The sequence below is a fragment of the Chionomys nivalis genome, chromosome 4 (genome assembly GCF_950005125.1).
Source record: "Chionomys nivalis chromosome 4, mChiNiv1.1, whole genome shotgun sequence".
Lineage (NCBI taxonomy): Eukaryota > Metazoa > Chordata > Mammalia > Rodentia > Cricetidae > Chionomys > Chionomys nivalis.
Window position 1 is genome coordinate 18789776 of NC_080089.1, and position 22092 is coordinate 18811867.

The 22092-nt window shown below is 39.5% G+C and overlaps 1 protein-coding gene across 1 annotated transcript in view; it reads right to left on the reverse strand.

Annotated features, from left to right (window-relative positions):
- Nucleotides 1-22092, reverse strand: part of Muc16 (mucin 16, cell surface associated) — a 191987-nt gene that overhangs the window by 123781 nt on the left and 46114 nt on the right. The window contains exons 6-7 of the mRNA XM_057766818.1: nt 721-845; nt 570-637 (exon numbers count right to left, since the gene is read on the reverse strand). Of these exons, the coding sequence (XP_057622801.1) occupies nt 570-637; nt 721-845 (193 nt within the window). The remainder of the gene's footprint in view (nt 1-569; nt 638-720; nt 846-22092) is intronic.

The following is a 22092-nucleotide window of genomic DNA, read 5'->3' on the forward strand; positions in this document are numbered from 1 at the left end:
GTCAATATGCCACAAGCCGGAATTGCCTGGGAAAAGTCTTAATGAGGAATTAACTGGATCAGGTCAGCTTGTCACAAAGCCTATAAGAAATTATCTTGTTTGTTAATTGATGTAGGAAGATCCAGGTACCAATCTTGAGCTTGTAGGAGTGAAGAAGACTAGCAAGCAGCCAGCAGACAGATGAGTGTATTAAATTTTCTCTACTTTTCACTGTGGGTATGATGTGACCAGTTGTCTCAAGCCCTTTACACGGTAGCTTTTACACACAATGGACTGTAGTCTAGAACTACAAATCAAATAAACATTTCTATATATATATAGCTTTTTGTCAGAGTATTTTATTGCAGTAACATAAATGAAATTATAAGAAAACCTAGCAGGGAGTGCTCAATAAAATGATGCATCATTGTCTCCTGAAAGAAAATGGAGTCTTATCTTTTTCAGTTGGAAATGGAAAGGACTGGAGAGGAGTTGGATGTCACCTCCTCCTAGAACACCAGGATTGGAAGTTAGGAATCAGTTCATGGTTATTGTATACAGGCTCTGCATATTTACTCTGAAGTACATACCTCAGTAAGGTCAGACTGCAACCAGAATAAAGAGACCCGATACTGGTGTTCTTGAACAGGGGCTTGAGCTGTGGACAAAAAAGAAGATGATTAAGGGGGCCAAGGGGTACAAAATTGAAATGAGACAGGGTGAGTGTGAGGGAGTTCTGACCAATCGATTCAAGATCCTCTCTGTGCTGTTGAATATTTTCGATCCTTGGTATCTCATGCCCTCTGTATGGTGCAAATTGGTTATAGTGAAGTTAAGGGTGAAGAGTTCCAGAGATGGGCTTGTACCTGTAGCAGAAAAGAGAAAGTGGGGAGTCTAACATGCACTGGAACCCAGGACAGCTATAGTTGAAGGGATGCTTACATTTAGTTGCTCTGTAACCAGTATTCAAAATTGTCTCATTGTACAAAACCAAAACACTAAATAATTAAACAACTCCCATTTGTCTTTCCCTAACCTGTAGCAACCACTATGAATTTTATATGAATATGAATTTTACTATTTTATATCTTTCATGAGGAAAATCATATAGCATTTATCTTTTTTGTGAGGATATTCTCAATATTACCTAGATTAAATGTGAGAATTTCTTTCTTTTTAGGGCTTATAATATCTGATGAATACATTGTATTTGTTTTTATCCATTAACCTGCTCACATATACTTGGGTTATCTATATATTTTGACTGTATCTGACAACATGGCTGTGGAACATATGGAAACAAATATTGTAAATTTCTCTATTATGGAGCTGATTCTAGGGAAGGGGGTCCTGGAGATACTGGGCCATCACAGTTTTGACTGAGTACTCACTGTTTGTGGGAGGGGTCCAGTACCGACGGTTATAACCTGTAGATGGAAAAGAAAGAGTAATGAAAAGGTACATTTATGTAAGCACTAAGAGACGAAAAGAGGGTAGGCCTAGAAGGTGAAGTCATTATGAAACAGTCTGAGATTTATATATAAAAAGCAATGACTACATCTTAGCCCTCATTATGTGTCTTGTCCTGTGATAATACTCATGATGAACAACATCACCATTAATTTTACTAAAACAATATATAATAATAAACCTGGCAAGATTGTTCATTAGATAAAAGTACTTGCCACCAAGTCTGACCATCACATTTGAACCGACACGATAGAAGGAGAGAACTCGTCTCCGGTAGTGTTCCTTTAACTTCAATATGTACATCAGTATATGCATGTACACACATGAATACATAATTAAATAAATGTAATTTTATCTAAAAAAATCAGGGTATGACACAGTTATTGTAAATACAATCTTATGGCAGTGTGGCTATCTGCCCTGGACCTGTCGACACCAAACATGAATCAAGGAAAGGTTCATGAAGCCCTTCTCATCACTGATGAACTTTTGGCATCTGATAAATTCTGGGAGAGGAATGGTATCCACCAGTCTCCAATGTACAGTCCCAAACGTGAGGCTGCATATATGGTCCTGATTAAAATTAGTGGAACACGAAACAAAACAAAAAAGACATGAATGTGCAAAAAGGACCTGTAAGGAGGAGGAAGTAAGGAAGCGTGGAATGGAAGTAGGAGAGTAGAGGGTTAGAGTAAACATAAGGCATCATATATATTTCTGAAATTGTCCAAAGAAAAGTTTAATAAATGAAAACAAAATGAAAAATAATTTTGAAATTAAAAACATATACAATAATAATAGATGCCTATGTTTTGATGAGGCTATACTAGGCCACAGCAATATTTCATACATTGCAAAGGTAAAAATATATTTATGAAAGAGTGTGTGCCCTAAGCATATTTATATATTCTATATTTGGAAAGACAGTTTAGTTTAAATCTAGCTTTGCTCACTTAGCTTCTTTTTACTTAACAAAATTTTATGATACTTCCTTAGTGTATGTATATTATTTATAACATAGAGTTGATAAAATTGTAGTATGTTGTGGGAGAGTTACATGGGGATACAAACAGAGAGACTGAGAGTTGTGAAGATAGCTCAGTAGAAAAGTGGTTGCTGTAAGTCCTGGATACCTTTAACTGTCAACTTGATACAATCTAGAATAGTTGGAAGTGAATGACAACTGAGGAATTATCTAGGTCAGATTGACCTGTGGGTATGTCTACTGGGGATTGTCTTGATCAATTGATACAAGAAGATGCACCCCAGCTGGGCGGTGGTGGCGCACGCCTTTAATCCCAGCACTTGGGAGGCAGAGGCAGGTGGATCTCTATGAGTTCAAGACCAGCCTGGTCTACAAGAGCTAGTTCCAGGACAGGCTCCAAAACCACAGAGAAACCCTGTCTCGAAAAACAAAAACAAAACAAAACAAAACAAAAAAAAAGAAGATGCACCCCACTGTGGGCAGCCACATCCCAGGCAAGTGGTAGTACTGGGCTGTGTAAGAAACCTAGTTAAGTATAAGACTGAATGTCAGCCGGCAACAAACATCCTCATATTTTCTCCTGCACTTCACTGGCTATAAAGTAGGCTTTCTGGTTAGAGACAGGATGCTCACAGGAATATCCCATACAGGGATATCCCTTAGCCTGGATATTTGTGCAAAGTATGCAAGTTACCTGCCTCTGAGCTTCATCCCAGAAAGAAAAGGAGGAGGCCAAGAAAAAAAAAATGTTTCTATAACTATTTTTATGGTGGAGGTGTGTGAAAAAGGAGATAAGAAGAGAAAGAGGAGGAGGAGGAGGAGGAGGAGGAGGAAGAGGAGGAGGAAGGGGAAATGAGAGAAGAAAAAGAAACAGGAGGAATAAAAGAAGGAGGCCCGACTTTAATTTCTCCCTTGATTTCTCTCAGGGATGGAATGTGATCTGGAATTCTAAAACAGATAGATTCTTTCTTCTCTAGAATTGCTTCTAGTTATGGTATTCAACAGTTACAGAAATGAAACTAGATCATACAAGTTTGAGGACCTAAGTTCATGTGCCTAGATCCTACATAAAAAAGCTCAGCATGTAGCCTGAGTGTCTCTAAACTCAGTATTGTATAGTGAGATTATAGTGAGATAGAGAGTAGAGACAAGAGAACTCAAGTAGTTCATCGGTCAACTATCCTGAAGTATATATGGTGGATAACAAAGATACCATGTCTCAAACAAGGTAGTATGCAAGGACTAGTATTTTGATAATTTCTTCTGACTTTCACACATGTGCTGTGAAACACACAAATACACAAACATACACATACATGCAGTGTGTGTGTGTGTGTGTGTGTGAGAGAGAGAGAGAGAGAGAGAGAGAGAATGATGGAGGAAGGTCGTTGGTTAAATAATAAAGAAACTGCTTGGCCCTCATAGGTTAGAACATAGGTGGGTGGAGTAAACAGAACAGAATGCTGGGAGGAAGAGGAAGTGAGCAGATGCAGGGCAACTCCTCTCAGGGGCAGATGCAATGAAGCAAGCCACCAGGTCAGACATGCTGAATCTTTCCCGGTAGGACTGGTGCTACATAGATTATTAGGGATGGGTTGATTGTGAGAATTAGCCAGTAAGGGCTAAGCTAATGGGCCAAGCAGTGTTTAAAAGAATAGTTTGTGTGTCATTATTTTGGGGCATGAGCTAGCCATGCGACTGGGAGCTGGGGCAGCAGGAACACTGCCCGCAGCTCCTTCAATGAGAGAGAGAGAGAGAGAGAGAGAGAGAGGTGGTTATGGCTTGAGAAACTGAGGAAATTTGAATAAAAGAAATAGGATTCTTTAAAGGTAAAAAGATGGGATATCAAATAAAATTGCTATCATTGGATTTTGACAGAAAGTGAAAAATAAGGAAGTTTGTGTGTGTGTGTGTTTGCTGGAGATTGAATCTAGAGCCTTTTGCATATTAAGCAAGTGATCCACCCCTGAGCTATACCCCATGAGAGGAAAAAAGGAAGAGAAAGTTAAGAAAAGAACTTTCCATTACTATTTCCCTGGAGCATAAAGAAGATATAGAGGGGAAGGATGAGAGGGAGAAGGAAGAGGAGCAAGAGGAAAGAAGTGAGGAGGAGGCTATGAAGAGAACTTTCCATGACTACTTTCTGGATCATTGATTCTATTTCTGATATTCTTTTTTTTTTTTTTTTTTTTTTTTTGGTTTTTTGAGACAGGGTTTCTCTGTGGTTTTGGAGCCTGTCCTGGAACTAGCTCTTGTAGACCAGGCTGGTGTCTCGAACTCACAGAGATCCGCCTGCCTCTGCCTCCCAAGTGCAGGGATTAAAGGCGTGCGCCACCACCGCCCGGCCTATTTCTGATATTCTATCTAAAAGCTGAAAATACAGATCTAGACAAAGCTTTTTCTCTTATCTTATTTGACTTCCTAAGTAATCATACATCTATCCTTTCATCCATTTCTGTAAATGCAACACGAACACCTGATGCAATTCCCTGGTTTATGAATCATGACACACACAAAATAATCTGATGCTCCACAGCACTCATACTGTGAAAAACACTTTGCTTTAGCCCACATTTTGTAGCAAACATTCCTTAACTTTTATCGCTGTCAGTTTAACAAGATTTACAGTGTCATAGCAGGCAAGCCTTGAGGCACACCTGTGAAGGATTATGTAGATTAGGTGAGCCTTTGGGCATGCCCTTAAGGGATTGTTTGTTTAGGTTAATTGAGATGGGAAGACCCTCTGTAAATATGGGTGATTCCATTTCCTGGGCAGACTGCTGAAGTATATAGAAAATGGGAAGCCAGCTGAGTACCATTATTTCTCTCCTCTCCCTCTGTAGTTAAGGACTGTAGATATGATTCAACTTGTTGCTTCAAGCTCCTGCTGCATTGACTTCCCTGCCATGATTGTTTGTAGCAGGGTAAGCCAACGTAAATCCTTCGTTCTAAAGACATGGGACTCACAAGCTCCAAATCCTACTTGAAGCACTGGTGGCAGGTGATGCTAAGGAAAAAAAAGAGTCAATTTTCTTTAGGGATGAGAACCTTAAGTCAACCTTCCCCTAGTAGATGGCCCCACACCCGTGTGTGCATAGACAACACAAATTCGACTTCCTCATCCATGACTGTAATTCAGCTGTTGTGATCTTGTTCAGTTCTTGTGCATCACAACCACTGTAAGGTCATATGTGCAACATTCTTGTAGTAGCTGCAGATGTATACTCCCTCTGGATCAGGGAATTTTGTCACAGTAACAGAAAAATATATTCTGGACACAAAGCAGCATGTGGTCTAAATAATACAGTGAAATATGCATTTCACATTATACATGAAGGTAATCTTCAAGGGCTATAAGGGAGTGCATAACTAACCATGAATTAGGTTAGATTATTAGGCTAGAGATTGCCTGTCCAGATGTGTTTGGATGGTTCACCATATTGCCTGTGTTTTTCCAGAGTGTCAGTTGGTGAAATTCTCATTCTGGCATACTTTATAGTCTTGGGCAAATGATTTCCTCCTTGAATGCACAATGGTTCTTGGTAAATGAGCATAACAACTCACAATGTTTTGATAAGATTAACATGATTGCAGAATTCTCACCACACAGAGTCCTTTGATAAGCATGAACCACTTTTAATTTTTTGTTCTTGCCTTCCTGAGACAAATTTTCTGTCAACATCTAGCCACTATTCAGTGTGTCATCTATTAAGGGCAGCAATGTTTCTGGAAGCTGTAGCTGTTTAAGATGCTCCATGGAGTCTGAAAATTAAGTTAATATGACAAAAAGAGAGGGAAGACACTCTTGGGCAAATAGGAAGCACTTAACCATGTCATCTATCATTCCCAAATTCTCCCCATTATCTGCTACTCTAATTAAGGTCTTATGGTAAGCAGAAAAGGTGAATACGCCAAGAAAGAAGAGTAATAAGGGAAGGAAGAGGAACAGGGAGAAAGAAATAAATTGGAAGAACAAAATAGAGAACCAAGAGGATCAAAAAGAGGAAAAAAGAGGGGAAAGGATAGAAGAAAAGAGGGGAAATAGAAGGAGAAGATGACAAGAATGGGAAGAAGGAGAAAGAGGAAGTTGATAAACAGAAGGAGGAGAAAGATGGGGAGAATAGAAAAAAGGAAGAGAAGAAGGGGAACAAAAAGGAAGAGCAGGAGGAAGATGAGAAGGAGAAATATGACCTTCTTGTGTGGAGTGAACAGTCTAAAATGAGCCATTTAATATTAGGCTTTTACCAGGGTTACAGAAAATTCTCAAACAATACATTAAAAGATAAAACTGGAAAGTTTTGTGCAATAATTTCTCAAATTTGAGACTATTAACATTTGAATCAATATTAGCACACTGTAATTTACTTTTGGCGTGCTTATCAGTATTCACTTAACTATAGAGAATATTAACACCTTTTTAGTAGTGACATGGATATATTTCCAGACATAGACAGTTCAAAATCAACCCCTATAATGAGCTTGGTAAATAGTGTTTAGGATCTGAAATGTCCTCCAGAAAGTTAATGTCTTGAAAGCTTGATCCCCAACTGGTGAAACTGTAGAAAGGTGATTGGATTTTAAAAGTGCTAACTTCATCAATGGATGAGCTAATAACTGAATGAATTATTAGCATAGGTAGGGGGCTCATTGTAGGAACTAGGTCACTGGTTTCCGGCCATGGAAAAACATATTGTGTCCCCCAAATCTACTTAATTGTTTGCTTACTGGACCTCATAAAAGAGCAGATTTCCCATTTTATACCTTCTGCCATATTTCCACCTTGCTACAGGCCTATAAGTAACCAAGATACAATGAATAATATTTATCAACTGAACTGGATTTAGAATCATATGAAATGGATATGTGTGTGTCCATGAAGGCATTTCCAGAAATATTTCCCACTTTGAGGTAGGAAAACACACACTGAATGTGGATGGTGTCATCTAGTGAGCCATGATGAGGAAAGTTAATAAATAATACAGGAACTAATTAACCTGGACTGAAAGGTTTGAAACTATGGGACATAAAAACCTTTTCTCATTTACACGTGAGTCTGTTACTTTGTTATAGCAATGAAAACTGATACTAAAGGAGACCCCATTATGACAAAGATACTCACCATTGACATAGAGACTGTCTCTGTCCAGGATGTAGGGACCTAGTCTGGTGATACCATTGGTCAGCTGAGTCACTTCTTGATACAACTGCATTCTATCCAGAGGAGGACTCATGGGGTCATGATGGTAGGTGCAAATGCTATCTACCCCAGTGGCTGCTCCATTCTGTTCTGACCTAGCGTGATGAGGATATGGGAATAAGTCATCTAGAGACGTGAGAAATTGTACATACCTCCTTCAAGCTGAGTCCCTCCTGACTTTATGCTTGTCTTTTTGTAGACTGTGTCTACTTTCTCAGTCACATTCCTTTTTAAGTCTTCTTTCTCTAGGTCTACTATTTTACACAGTGGGTTAGCACTAGAAAAGCTTGCTCAACTTATTTTTTCTCTTGCTCTCATTTTTTCCCTCCAGTTATTTTGTTCACATATATTATAAGTACCAATACTTCTTATTGTTATGTTCAAAATTACTCTAAGACGTCTTAGAAAATCTACCTTTTCAACTCCTACACTTCTCCTTTCCCCTTTCCTTCCTTTTGTTTCCCTCTCTTCCTTCCTGCTTCTTTTCTTTCTTTTTCTATTTTCCCTATTCTTCTTTATCATTTCATTCATTCTCTCTTTCCTCTACTTTCTAAAATACTTCCCTCTTCTTTTTTCTTTCTTCATTTTTCATTCTTCATTCTCTCTGCTACATTCTATTTTTCAACACCACAGAGATTTTTCTGTGGAGGGGAGGAGCTAGAAAAGGAGGGATAAGAGGTAGAACAGAGGTGGAGGATGAAAAAACAGAGGACAAATCAAATGAGGAGGAGAAGAAAGAGGGAAAGGCATGCATTCCCAACTTTTACATCTCTCATTACTTGTGATAAACCACCCCACAAAAGAGTTTATTTTCCTGTGTTTCCTCTGCTTACTGTACATGTACTGTCAATGTATGGCTCAAGCATCATCTACAGAAAGCCTCCACCCAGATCCCTAGAGTTAAGCTCAAACTCCATTACTTGGTTCCTTTAGTCTGTGTGTAGACTTTAATGATTTCTCTGACCTGGTTTACGTATGGTTTCATGTTTGTGCAACGGGTACCCTCTCTACATAGTGTAACTTTTGCAGGAAGAAAGTTATGGCTGCTTTGTCACAGAATGTGACACAAAATGAAAAATTCCATGGTTCCTAAGTCATTCAATATCCATTTTTCTGATCAATGAGCCTCAATTCTCAACAGATTTTTTTTCAGGCAAATAAGTTCCATGGGAAGTGTCTTCTTCCAGAAAGTCTTGTCTCTCATGCACTAAATCAAAGACAGTGTCTCCCATGTCTGAATTTCCAGAGTGCTTTTTTCCTTTGTGTTTCTTGCCTTCTGCACGTGATATTCAGATGAATTTGACTGTAACAGAAAAGTCCTCTATGATATAAAACAAAGAAGGCTCACCTGATCAACGACAGTATGCATCCAGAGTAGTTAGAACCAATGCTGGTATTCTTGAACAATGACTGGAACTGTGGATAAGACAACAGGGCAAGTGAGTGAGAGGTCCATGAGACTGGATGGCGTGAAGGAAAGGTAAGCCATGGTTTGCAGGTTTCACATTACCAGGTAGTTCAAGGCCTTCTCTGTTTTGTTGAAGTGTAAGGAGTCTGGGTACCCCATTTCTGTGGTATAAGCCAGGTTGGTGATTGTCAAGTTAAAAGTGAATGGCACCAATTCTGGATAAATACTTGTAGCTAGAGGAGAGAAAGAGTGAGAGTGAATATAACCATGAGCCTATGTGTAAGTATGACACACACACACACACAGAGGAGAGAGAGAGAGAGAGAGAGAGAGAGAGAGAGAGAGAGAGAGAGAGAGAGAGAGAGAGAGAGAGAGAATCAATTTTATGTTTTAGTATTGAGCTGCTGGATGTGAGTAGAAGACTAATACTGTCTCATGGTCACAGTGTCCAGGAGATAAAGTATAGGATGTCCTACCCAGATTCTCTTTTGCCCAACTAAAGGGTGAGAATCCTTAATCCTTTTCAAATAGTTCCATTTCTTGGTGACTAAGTGTTCAAATATATGATACTATGGGGGCTATTCTTATTCAAACCATAAGAGGGAAGAGGTTGGATGTGGTGCAAAAAGGGACCCTTTGTGGCAATTAGGGTTGGTCCTGGTAGAATGCTGGAGGTAGTTTGTAATGCAGACAGGGTTGACCAAAATAGGCTGCATGGACCTGGGATACATCCTGCAGAATGTGGAGAAAATGAGAATGGAGGATGTCAGGGACACCCACTGGACTAGACCATGGAGAAGACAGTGAGAAATCTTGAGTTGTGAGTTCTTGTATCAACTGGATGTCACGTCTACGAGCCTCAGCTTTCTCCATTCTGTACCTCGCATCCATTTGTCTGGCCATCCAAGTCTTATATCCATTTCCAACCTTCAGGGCCACTACATGTTTTGCTCTTGGAATTCTGGGTTGGTTTTTTGTTTGTTTTTATATTTTTCTTTTTCTAAGAAGTCTGTGACTTTTCATAGACCATAAATCTATTCCATGCATAAATCTTATATACAGTCTATATATATTCTATCTTATTCTGCTTGCCCATATCTTTTTTTTTTTTTGCATGACTCTGTAAGTTTTTATTATTTCCCTAAGGAAATTTCCTAATCATAGGACTAACTCTTTCTTTTTTGTGTTTCTTAAGGAACTACTTGAAAAAGAAAGGACCAAGATAAAAATTGGTACCAGGGAGCGGGGTATTACTAAAATAAGCATGACAGTGCTGTTTGTCATAGGACACAGAGGACTTTGTGGAATGTGGGTGTCCCATTCAAGAGGTTCCAGAGAAGAATATTAGTAAGTGACCTAGAGACTGTTCTTGTGCTATTTTGGTCAAGAATGTGGCTGCTTTTTGCCCTTGTCCAGAAAGTCTGCCTAAGGTTAAATCAAAGAGTTTGGATTAATGGCACTGGCAGAGCAGATTTCAAGGTAGCTTAGTATTGACTACTGTGTGGTCACTCTTATGAAGATCTACAATGAAAAGGACCAAGATGAACAAGGGAAAATACAAAATGTATTCAGTTTGACGACAAAGGGAGAACCTGGAAATGTAATGGAAATAAGTCTTGTGTTCAAGGAGACAAAGTGTTTAAAGAAAAGCCTGATGCTAAGTGGAGTAACGGGAGTGTTGACCTCAGAGTGATACCATACCAATGGAAGCTGACGGCTGGGTGTGGAACACCCCGTTCTCTTGAGAGGTAAGTGTGATGCAGTGAGCACATCTGAGAGGAGTTGAGCATCTGAAGAGTGCTTTGACATCAGATATGGAGATACAGAGTTTGGAGTTTTCACAGGTAACTTTCCAACTTGTGAAGAGGAATTAAAGGAAAGTTTAAGAAGTAAAGGAAGCCATCAATGACAGAAAGCAGATACAAAGGCAACTGGATGAAGGATCCATGTTCTAGGACCACCAAATAGCAGAACTTGGCATTTTAAGCCACATGGTTCTGGTTTTAGAGTCAAGAATATAAGAAAGGGGTGTGGAATCTCCCTCTGTAGTGAAGGAAAGCCATTGAGGTCAGACATGTGTCAGGAGTGTGCCTGCATGAAAGCTCAGCAAGGATATAGTGTGGAGCTGTAAAGGTGAAGCCTGGGTTATGTTGGAGACCCTAAGATGTATAAAACATCAATTGTGAGATACTATGCCAAAGACATTTGAAAAGACTTGAGCATCTGAAGAGTGCTTTGACATCAGACGTGGAGATGCAGAGATGGAGTTTGCCCACCTGGTTTTGATTTTCAGTCAGCCTGGTATTTCCTCACCATGTTCCCTTTTCTGCCTTTTGCAATGGTAATGCACATATTGAGTTACTGTATGTTGGAAGTAAGAGATCTGCTTTTTTATTTTTATTTAACAAGGGGCTACAGTTCAGAGATTGCCATGACTATCAGAAGAGACTTTGAACTTTGAACTTTTAAATAATTTGAGATTTGATTGACTAGGAACTTTTGAAATTGTCTAATCTTTTGAAGTTAGACTGAATTTTTTTCATTATAGGATGCCTATAGGTAAATGGGGGCCAGGGATAGAATGTGGTGGTCTCAATAAGAATATCCCCCTCAGTCAAATATATTTGAATTCTCAGTCATAGGGGATTATACTATTTAAAAAGGAATTAGGCAGCATAGCATTTGGAAGGAAGTGTGTTACTGGAGGAAGTGAATTTTGAAATTTAAAAAGCTCATGCCAAGCCCAAAGTCTATTTGCATATCAAGATGTAGCTTTCAGCTACTGCTCCAGCAACTGCCTGCATCAACTTGCTCTCCATGCACTCCACCGCAATGATAACAGACTAAACCTCTGAAACTGTAAGCAAGCCCCAAATAATGCTTTGTTTTAATAGCATTTCCATGGTCATGATGTCTCTTCACAGCAACAGAACAGTGACCAAGATACCAATCAGCCAGATCTTCCACATCCTTCTTCAGTGTCTGAGTCTGTTGGGAGCAGTTAACCCCCAGATCCTGAATTTCTTTTTTTTTTTCTTTTTCCCTCTGCTCTGAGACAGCCTGCAGCTTCTCTGAGCGTGAGATCCTCAGGAGTTCCTGATGGCAGGAGAGTGATTTCTGGTGGGTTTGGCTGGTGTGTGGCTATCCCTATATAAGCTGCCTCCGAACACAATGAAGGGGGCATTCTTGTTTCAAGGATGACCTGTGTCTCTGTCTGTGAGTCTTTGTGTGTTTAAATCTCCAGGCCCTGCCCAAGACTCGAGAATGGTCCTGTAGTGCAGGTGCCGCAATACAGGAGTAGAACCTTACTGTCACATAGTACAGGCAGGCACTACATGAGTCTCCCTTACCTTCCTTATTTATGAACCCTCCCTAACCTGCCAGACCTAGCATGCAACCTACAAAGAGTTACCTAGCCTTGTCTGGCCAGCCTTGCCCGTGTCAAAATCAATCTCTAAACATTTGCTATAACCCTACTTACCCACCCCAAACCACAGGATCCTCCCACACCATATCCAACCTTTCTTGGCAGCCAGATCTAATTTCACATTCAAATCTTAAACCAGTAGGTACATTCTGGACATCAGCCCAGTTCACTCTGTTAACTTTCATTACACTGAAGCCATTCCTATCTTCTAGGCCCAAACACGTCTTCTTACCCTCCTTTTCTGTTCCAGCCTTCTCTATCTCTTCTCTGTTCCAGGCTTCTCTAACCATACCAGACTTGGAACTAACAAAAGAAATACAAATGCCCAGATTGCATGAAAAAAAACCCAAGCAATATAAAAGAACAAACCAATATATTCTCTCCCTCTTCAAAATATTCTTGTTTAAATGTCTGCCAATCAAAACTACTCAAAGAACCCCAGGATATTGAAATTAAAAGAAAAAGTTTAAAGTTTATCTAAGAATTCAAAAAGTTTTAAAAAGCCAAAGAAGCAGCTCTATGAAATTAAGAGGACAGTAATTAGGAGACTAAATTCAAATTCAAATTTTAAATCAATGATGATGTGATGCCCAAGACATGAAAAAGACAGCCTAGTTCTTGGAAATAGAATTAAATAAGAAGATAGAAACACTGAAGAAGACTCAGGCAAAAATGAAGATGGAGCTCAAAAATCTAATGACTCAACCAGAAAACTCAAAGAAAGTCCTGACATAAAATGAATCAAGCAAAATATAAAATATCAGGAATCACAAATGGAAAATAGAAAGCATATTTAACAAATGGTGCTGGCATAACTGGATATCAACATGTAGAAGAATGAAAGTATATCCATATCTATCACCATACACAAAACTCAAGTACAAATGGATCAAAGACCTCATCATAAAGGCAGCCACACTGAACCTCATAGAAGAGAAAGTGGGAAGTACACTTGAATGCATTGGCACAGGAGACCACTTCCTAAATATAACCCCAGTAGCACAGATACTGAGAGAAACAATTAAAAAATGGGACTTCCTGAAACTGAAAAGCTTCTGTAAAGCAAACGACATGGTCAACAAGACAAAACAACAGCCTATACAGAATGGGAAAAGATCTTCACCAATTCCACATTAGACAGAGGTCTGATCTCCAAAATATACAAAGAACTTAAAAAAATTGGTCATCAAAAGAACAAATAATCCAATAAAAAAGAAAGTGCAGACCTAAACAGAGAACTCTCAACAGAGGAATCTAAAATGGCTGAAAGACAGTTAAGGAAATACTCAATATCCTTAGTCATCAAAGAAATGCAAATAAAAATAACCCTGAGATTCCATCTTACACCTGTAAGAATGGCCAAGATCAAAAACACTACTGACAACTTATGCTGGAGAGGATGTGGGGTAAAGCGAACGCTTCTCAATTGCTGGTGGGAGTGCAAGTTGGCACAGCCCTTTGGATATCAGTGTGGTGATTTCTCAGCAAATTAGAAAACAACCTTCCTGAAGACCCAGTAATACCACTTTAGGGTATATATTCAAAGGATTCTCAATCATGCCATAAGAACATGTGCTCAACTATGTTCATAGCAGCTTTGTTTGTCACAGCCAGAACCTGGAAACAACTTAAATGCCCCTTGACCGAAGAATGGATAAGGGAAATGTAGTACATTTACACAATAGAGTACTACAGCAGAAAAAAAAATAACGACATCTTGAAATTAGCAGGAAAATGGATGGAGCTAGAAAACATCATTTTGAGTGAGGTAACCCAGACACAGAAAGACAATATTCCTATGTACTCATTCATAAGTGGTTTCTAAACATAAAGTAAAGAAAACCAGGCTACAAATCATAATCCCAGAGAACTTAGAAAACAATGAGGACTCTAAGAGAGACTTACATGGATCTAATCTACATGGGAAGTAGAAAAAGGCAAGATCTCCTGAGTAAATTGGGAGCATGGGACCTTGGGAGAGTGTTGATGGGGAGAGGAGAGGCAGGGAGGGGAGCAGAAAAAAATGTAGATCTCAATAAAAATTAATTTTAAAAAGAAAAAAAATGATCAGGATTCAAAGATGAAGATCAGGACAAAATCATGAAGGGATAGAAAACAAGCAAACATGCAATAGAAAAAGCACAGAAAGGAATAAAAGGGCACCATAAAAATACTAAACCTTTGAATTAGTGGAAGAAGAATCCCAAGTCAATGTCATAGAAATCTCCAACAATATTATTGATGAAGACTTCCCCAAACTAAGAAAGACACACTCGTATACATACCAGAACACATAACACCTAATAAACAAGACTAAAAAAAATTGTCATAGCATATCATATTTAAAATACTAATATATGTCACAAAGCAAATAGATTGAAAGCTGCAAGAGAAAAATACACAAGTCATAATCCATTAGAATTTCAGCTGATTTTTCAAAGAAAACTTTGAAAGCCAGAAGGTCCTGCAGCAATGCATTGCAAGTTCTAAAAGACTATGATGAACAGCCTAGAATAAAGGACCCAACAAAACTATCTGCCATTACTGGCGAAAGAAAGTCTTTCCATGATAATACACCCTAAAAGAATTATATCCAACACATATTGTGACTGGCCAAAGGGGACCAAGGGGTATATGACCAGACCCTACTGGACAGACCAGTCTCTAGGCCCTAGGCTCTGGGGCAAAACCTCAGGGCCTCTCCAACTCACTTCAGCTGCACTAACTGGTCAGCAGGCAAGCCTCCTGCAGGTAGGCTGATCCAGCATCAACTCCACTGGACCTTGTAATCTACAAATCCCATTCTGCCCCTAAACTGACCCAGTCCCTGCAACCTCAGCAGCTTCCTGAGATACAGACAATGACTTCACAGAGCAGACCAAAAGTGACTCCCTGAGACACAGACTCTGACTGCAAGGATTAAACCAAGAGGGAAAGTTACTGCCTGCACCAAATGGAGGAAGAGATGGGTAGGTGCCAATGCAAGAATACATTCAACAACCTAAAGAAAAATATGGTAACACCAGAACCTAGTGGTCCTACAACATGAAGACCTGAACATCTTAACCCAGAAGAACCAGAATAAAACAACCTTAAATATACCTTTATGAAGATAATAAAGCCACTTAAAGAGGAATGAAAAATTCTCTTAAAAAATGCAAGAAAAGACAAAAAATGAAAGAATCAATAAATCTCAGAGGGGGTGTGGCTGTGAAGTTCTCCTGCAGCTGGGAACACAGCATTGGTAGCTATCCTAAGCTGCAGGTTTGGTTTGTATTAGCATCCAGCTGGTTGACTTAAAAGGAATCTCTTCTGCAAACTTTGCTTTTGGCTACAGCAGAGTACCCAGGTGACAATTTTTCTCTCTGAAACTAGTTTTAGTGACTCAATCTTTTTCTTATATAAACAGTAAATTTCCTGCGCTATGATCGTATGTTAGTTGAAACCAAGGTGAAGGGTAAATACAGAATATTAGTAGCCCAGTAGCCCATCAAGTCAGAGCAGAAGACCAGTAGATTACTCTTTCCTGAGCCTGCTGTTAGAGCAGACATATTACCTCCTGTATGAGGCTCCTTTCTTATCAGTGACTGCTGTCAATAAAAAAAGTTTGAGCGGGATGCACGCGCCGGGCGGAGACAGACCAGCGCACAGATGCAGCCAAGACAGACCGGAGGGCCAACGCACGCACGCGTGGAGACTGGTGGATGTGGGATAGTCCAAGCATGAAACAGTGAAGCCCACACTGAGAGCAGATCATCCCACTACAATTAAATCAAGTAGGTTTCTTGGGGCCTAACCTGCAGATTGGGAGGCCTTTTATTGGCGAGATGCACTGGCCTGTCCCTGAAGACACTCCTGGGTGGGGAGAGTGTTCTTGGCCCACGGCGGGCCACAGGAAACGGAGAAGGGACATTCCCAGACCTTCTTGACCCCTCAGTTAGTCTGTGAGGGCTGGTCCCCTCTGCTGGTGCTGCTCCTCCTCTGCTGCGACCTCTCTCTTCCTGGCCCATCCCAGCTTGCGCCCAGGGGCCCCCCTTCACTCTCTCTCCCTTACGCGGGGCAGCAGGATCACCCAGTTTAGCCTGGTTGGGCTCTGGGTCGGGAGCTTGGGACAGAGGGCAAAGGGAGTTTCTCTGTTTTGGTGACTGGCCCACAGAGTGGGAGGCCTTTTGTTGGCGGAATCCCTGGCGAATGGGGAGCCTGGCCCTGCTCCTGGAGACCCTTCAGAGTGGTGAGAAGGATCTTGGCCCAAGGTGGGAGACAGGAAACGGAGCGAGGGCATCTTGTAAGCGAGGCCCCTGGCCCAGCAGGGAAACCTGATCCTGCTTTAAAAGACCCATTAGCTAGCATCGATAGGAGGAGAAGGGCAGGCACCAAGGCAAGAATTCACCTAACAATCTGAAAAACAACATGAAAACACCAGAACCCAATGATCTTACATCAGAAGGACTTGAACACCCTAACACAGAAGAAGTGGAAAAAATTGACTTTATAAAAGCAATAGAGTCCCTTAAACAACATGTAAAAAACACCCTTATAGAAATGGATGAGAAGTATAACAAAAAGTTTGAAGAAATGAGTAAATATGTGAATGATACCCTGGGAAACCAAGAAAAAACGATCAAACAAGTAATGGAAACAGTTCAAGAATTGAAAAGTGAAATGGAAGCAAGGAAGAAAACACAAACTGAGGAAGAGCTGGATATGGAAAATCTAGGTCAATGAGCAGAGATTACAGAATCAAGCATAATCAATAGAATACAAGAGATAGAAGAAAGAATCTCAGATTCTGAGGACACCATAGAGAAAATAAATGCACTGATCAAAGAAAACAGCAAAGTCAACAAATTCTCATCACAAAACATTCAGAAATTATGGGACACAATAAAAAGACCAAACCTAAGAATAATAGGGATACAAGAAGGAGAAGAGTCACAACTCAAAGGCCCAGAAAATATTTTTAACAAAATTATGGAAGAAAACTTTCCCAACCTAAAGAATGAATTCCTTTAAATATTCAAGAAGCATACAGAATACCAAACAGACTGGACCAAAGAAAAACATCCCCTCTCCATATAATAATCAAAACGCAAAATATACAGATTAAAGAAAGAATATTAAGAGCTGCAAAGGAAAAAGGGCAAGTAACTTATAAAGGTAAACCAATCAGACTTACACCTGACTTCTCTATGGAAACCATGAAAGCCAGAAGGTCTTGGATAGAGGTACTGCAGAAACTAAGAGACCACGGATGCAAACCCAAACTACTATACCCAGCCAAGCTATCGTTCACTATCAATGGAGAAAACAAGACATTCCAGGAAAGAACAAATTTAAACAATACATAGCCAAAATTCCAGCCCTGCAGAAAGTAATAGAAGGAAAATCACAACGCAAGGAATCCAACATTGCTAACACTGCCTACAATGAATCAGGCATCTAGCAACCCTTCACTAGCACAACTCAAAGAAGGGAGACACACAAACTCTACTTCCAAAAACAATAAGAATAACTGGAGGAAACAACCACTGGTCATTAATATCACTTAATATTAATGGTCTCAATTCACCTATAAAAAGGCACAGGCTAAGAGATTGGATACGAAAACAGGATCCAACATTCTGCTGTTTGCAAGAAACACATCTCAAACACAAAGACAGGCATCTACTCAGAGTAAAGGGTTGGGAAAAGGTTTTTCAAGCAAATGGTCCTAAAAAAAAAGCAGTTGTGGCCATACTAATTTCTAACAAAACGGACTTCAAACTAAAATCAATCAGAAGAGATCGACAGGGACACTTTATACTCATAACAGGAACAATTGATCAGGAAGAAGTCTCAATCCTGAATATCTACGCTCCTAATATAAAAGCACCCACGTATGTAAAAGAAATATTACTAGAACTTAAGGCAGACATTAAACCACACACACTAGTAGTAGGAGACTTCAACACACCTCTCTCACCAATGGACAGGTCAATCAGACAGAAACCTAATAGAGAATTAAGAGAATTGTTGGAGGTAATGAAGCAAATGGACTTAACAGACATCTATAGAACACTCCACCCAAATAGGAAAGAATATACCTTCTTCTCTGCAGCTCATGGAACCTTCTCAAAAACTGACCACATATTAGGAAACAAAGGAAACCTCCACAGATACAAAAAAATATCAGTGTCCACCTGTGTCTTATCAGATCACCATGGATTAAAGTTAGAAGGCAACTACAATGCTACCCCCAGAAAGCCAACAAACTCATGGAAACTGAACAGTCAACTACTGAACCACACCTGGGTCAAGGAAGAAATTAAGAAAGAAATTAAAGTCTTCCTTGAATTTAATGAAAATAAAGAGACAACATACTCAAACCTATGGGACACGATGAAAGCAGTGCTCAGAGGAAAGTTCATAGCACTAAGTGCCCACTTAAAGAAAACGGAGAAAGCATACATTGGGGACTTAACAGAACACCTGAAAGCTCTGGAAAAAAAAGAAGCAGACATGCCCAGGAGGAGTAGAAGACTGGAAATAATCAAACTGAGGGCGGAAATACACAAAATAGAAACACAGAAAACAGTCCAAAGAATCAATGAAAGAAAAAGTTGGTTCTTGGAGAAAATCAACAAGATCGACAAATCCCTATCCAAACTAATTAAACAACAGAGAGAGAACACGCAAAACAGTTTGGTATTGGCATAAAAACAGAGAAGTCGACCAATGGAACCGAGTAGAAGACCCTGATTTTACCCACAAACTTATGAACACCTAATTTTTGATAAAGGAGCTAAAAGTATTCAATGGAAAAAAGAGAGCATCTTCAACAAATGGTGCTGGCAGAACTGGTTGTCAACGTGTAGAAGAATGAAAATAGATCCATATCTATCACCATGCACAAAACTCAAGTCCAAATGGATTAAAGACCTCAATATTAGTCTGAACACACTGAACCTGATAGAAGAAAAAGTTGGAAGTACTCTACAACATATGGGTACAGGAGATCACTTCCTACGTTTATCCCCAGCAGCACAGACATTAAGGGCAACATTGAATAAATGGGACCTCCTGAAACTGAGTAGCTTCTGTAAAGCAAAGGACACTGTCACTAAGACAAAAAGGCAACCCACTGACTGGGAGAAGATCTTCACCAACCCTGCAACAGACAAAGGTCTGATCACCAAAATATATAAAGAACTCAAGAAACTAAACTTTAAAATGCTAATGAACCCAATAAAAAATGGGGCACTGATCTGAACAGAGAATTCTCAACAGAAGAAATTCAAATGGCCAAAAGACACCTAAGGTCATGCTCAACCTCCTTAGTGATAAGGGAAATGCAAATTAAAACAACTTTGAGATACCATCTTACACCTGTCAGAATGGCTAAAATCAAGAACACCAATGATAGCCTTTGCTGGAGAGGTTGTGGAGAAAGAGGCACACTCATTCATTGCTGGTGGGAATGCAAACTTGTGCAACCACTTTGGAAATCAGTGTGGCGATTTCTCAGGAAATTTGGGATCAACCTACCCCAAGATCCAGTAATACCACTATTGGGAATATACCCAAGAGATGCCACATCAAATGACAAAAGTATATGTTCAACTATGTTCATAGCAGCATTGTTTGTAATAGCCAAAACCTCGAAACAACCTAGATGCCCTTCAATGGAGGAATGGATGAAGAAAGTGTGGAATATATACATATTAGAGTACTACTCAGCAGTAAAAAACAATGACTTCTCGAATTTTGCATGCAAATGGATGGAGGATGGGAGGAGCTCAAAGATCAGAAATGAAAAGGGGGACATAACCACAGATGCAGAGGAAATTCAGAGAATCATTAGATCTTACTGCAAAAGACTGTATGCTACAAAACTGGAAAATGCAAAAGATATGGACATTTTTTTAGATAAGTACCATATACCAAAGCTAAACCAAGAACAGGTGAAAGATCTACATAGACCGGTTACTCGCGAAGAATTAGAAACGGTTAAGAAAAATATCCCTTCCAAAAAAAGCCCAGGACCAGATGGTTTCAATGCAGAATTCTACCAGACTTTCCAAGAAGAGCTAATACCTATACTTCTTAATGTATTTCACAATATAGAAACAGAAGAGTCATTACCAAATTTCTTTTATGAAGCTACAATTACCCTGATACCAAAACCACACAAAGACCCAACCAAGAAAGAGAATTACAGGCCTATCTCACTCATGAACATTGATGCAAAAATCCTCAATAAAATACTGGCAAACCGAATCCAAGAACACATCAGAAAAATTATCCATTATGATCAAGTAGGCTTCATCCCAGAGATGCAGGGCTGGTTCAACATACACAAATCTATCAATGTAATCCACCATATAAATAAACTGAAAGAAAACAAACGTATGATCATTTCATTAGATGCTGAAAAAGCATTCGACAAAATTCAACACCCCTTTATGATGAAGGTCTTGGAGAGATTAGGGATAAAAGGATGATACCTAAATATAATAAAAGCTATCTACAGCAAGCCGACAGCCAACATTAAATTAAACGGAGAAAAACTCAAAGCCATCCCACTAAAATCAGGAACACGACAAGGATGTCCACTCTCTCCATACCTCTTCAATATAGTGCTTGAAGTTCTAGCAATAGCAAAAAGACAACATAAGGGGATCAAGGGGATTCGTATTGGAAAGGAAGAAGTTAAGCTTCCGTTATTTGCAGATGATATGATAGTATACATAAGCGACCCAAAAAACTCTACCAAAGAACTCCTACAGCTGATAAACACCTTTGGGAATGTGGCAGGATACAAGATCAATCCAAAAAATCAGTTGCCTTCCTATACACTAAGGATAAGGAAGCAGAGAGGGAAATCAGAGAAGCATCACCTTTCACGATAGCCACAAGCATAAAATATCTTGGGGTAACTCTAACCAAGGAAGTGAAAGATCTATTTGACGAGAACTTTAAGTCTTTGAAGAAAGAAATCGATGAGGACACCAGAAAATGGAAGGATCTCCCTTGCTCTTGGATTGGGAGGATCAGCATAGTAAAAATGGCAATTCTACCAAAAGCAATCTATAGATTCAATGCAATCCCCATCAAAATCCCATCAAAATTCTTCACAGATCTGGAGAAGACAATAATCAACTTTATATGGAAAAACAAAAAACCCAGGATAGCCAAAACAATCTTATACAATAAAGGACTGTCTGGAGGCATTACCATCACTGACTTCAAACTCTATTACAGAGCTACAGTATTGAAAACAGCTTGGTATTGGCATATAAACAGAGAAGTCGACCAATGGAATAGAATAGAAGACCCTGTCTTTAGCCCACAAACCTATGAACACCTGATTTTAGATAAAGGAGCTAAAAGTATACAATGGAAAAAAGAGAGCATCTTCAACAAATTGTGCTGGCAAAACTGGATGTCAATCTGTAGAAGAATGAAAATAGATCCATATCTATCACCATGCACAAAACTCAAGTCCAAATGGATTAAAGACCTCAATATCAGTCCAAACACACTGAACCTGATAGAAGAGAAAGTGGGAAGTACTCTACAACACATGGGCACAGGAGAACACTTCCTACGTATAACCCCAGCAGCACAAACACTAAGGACATCATTGA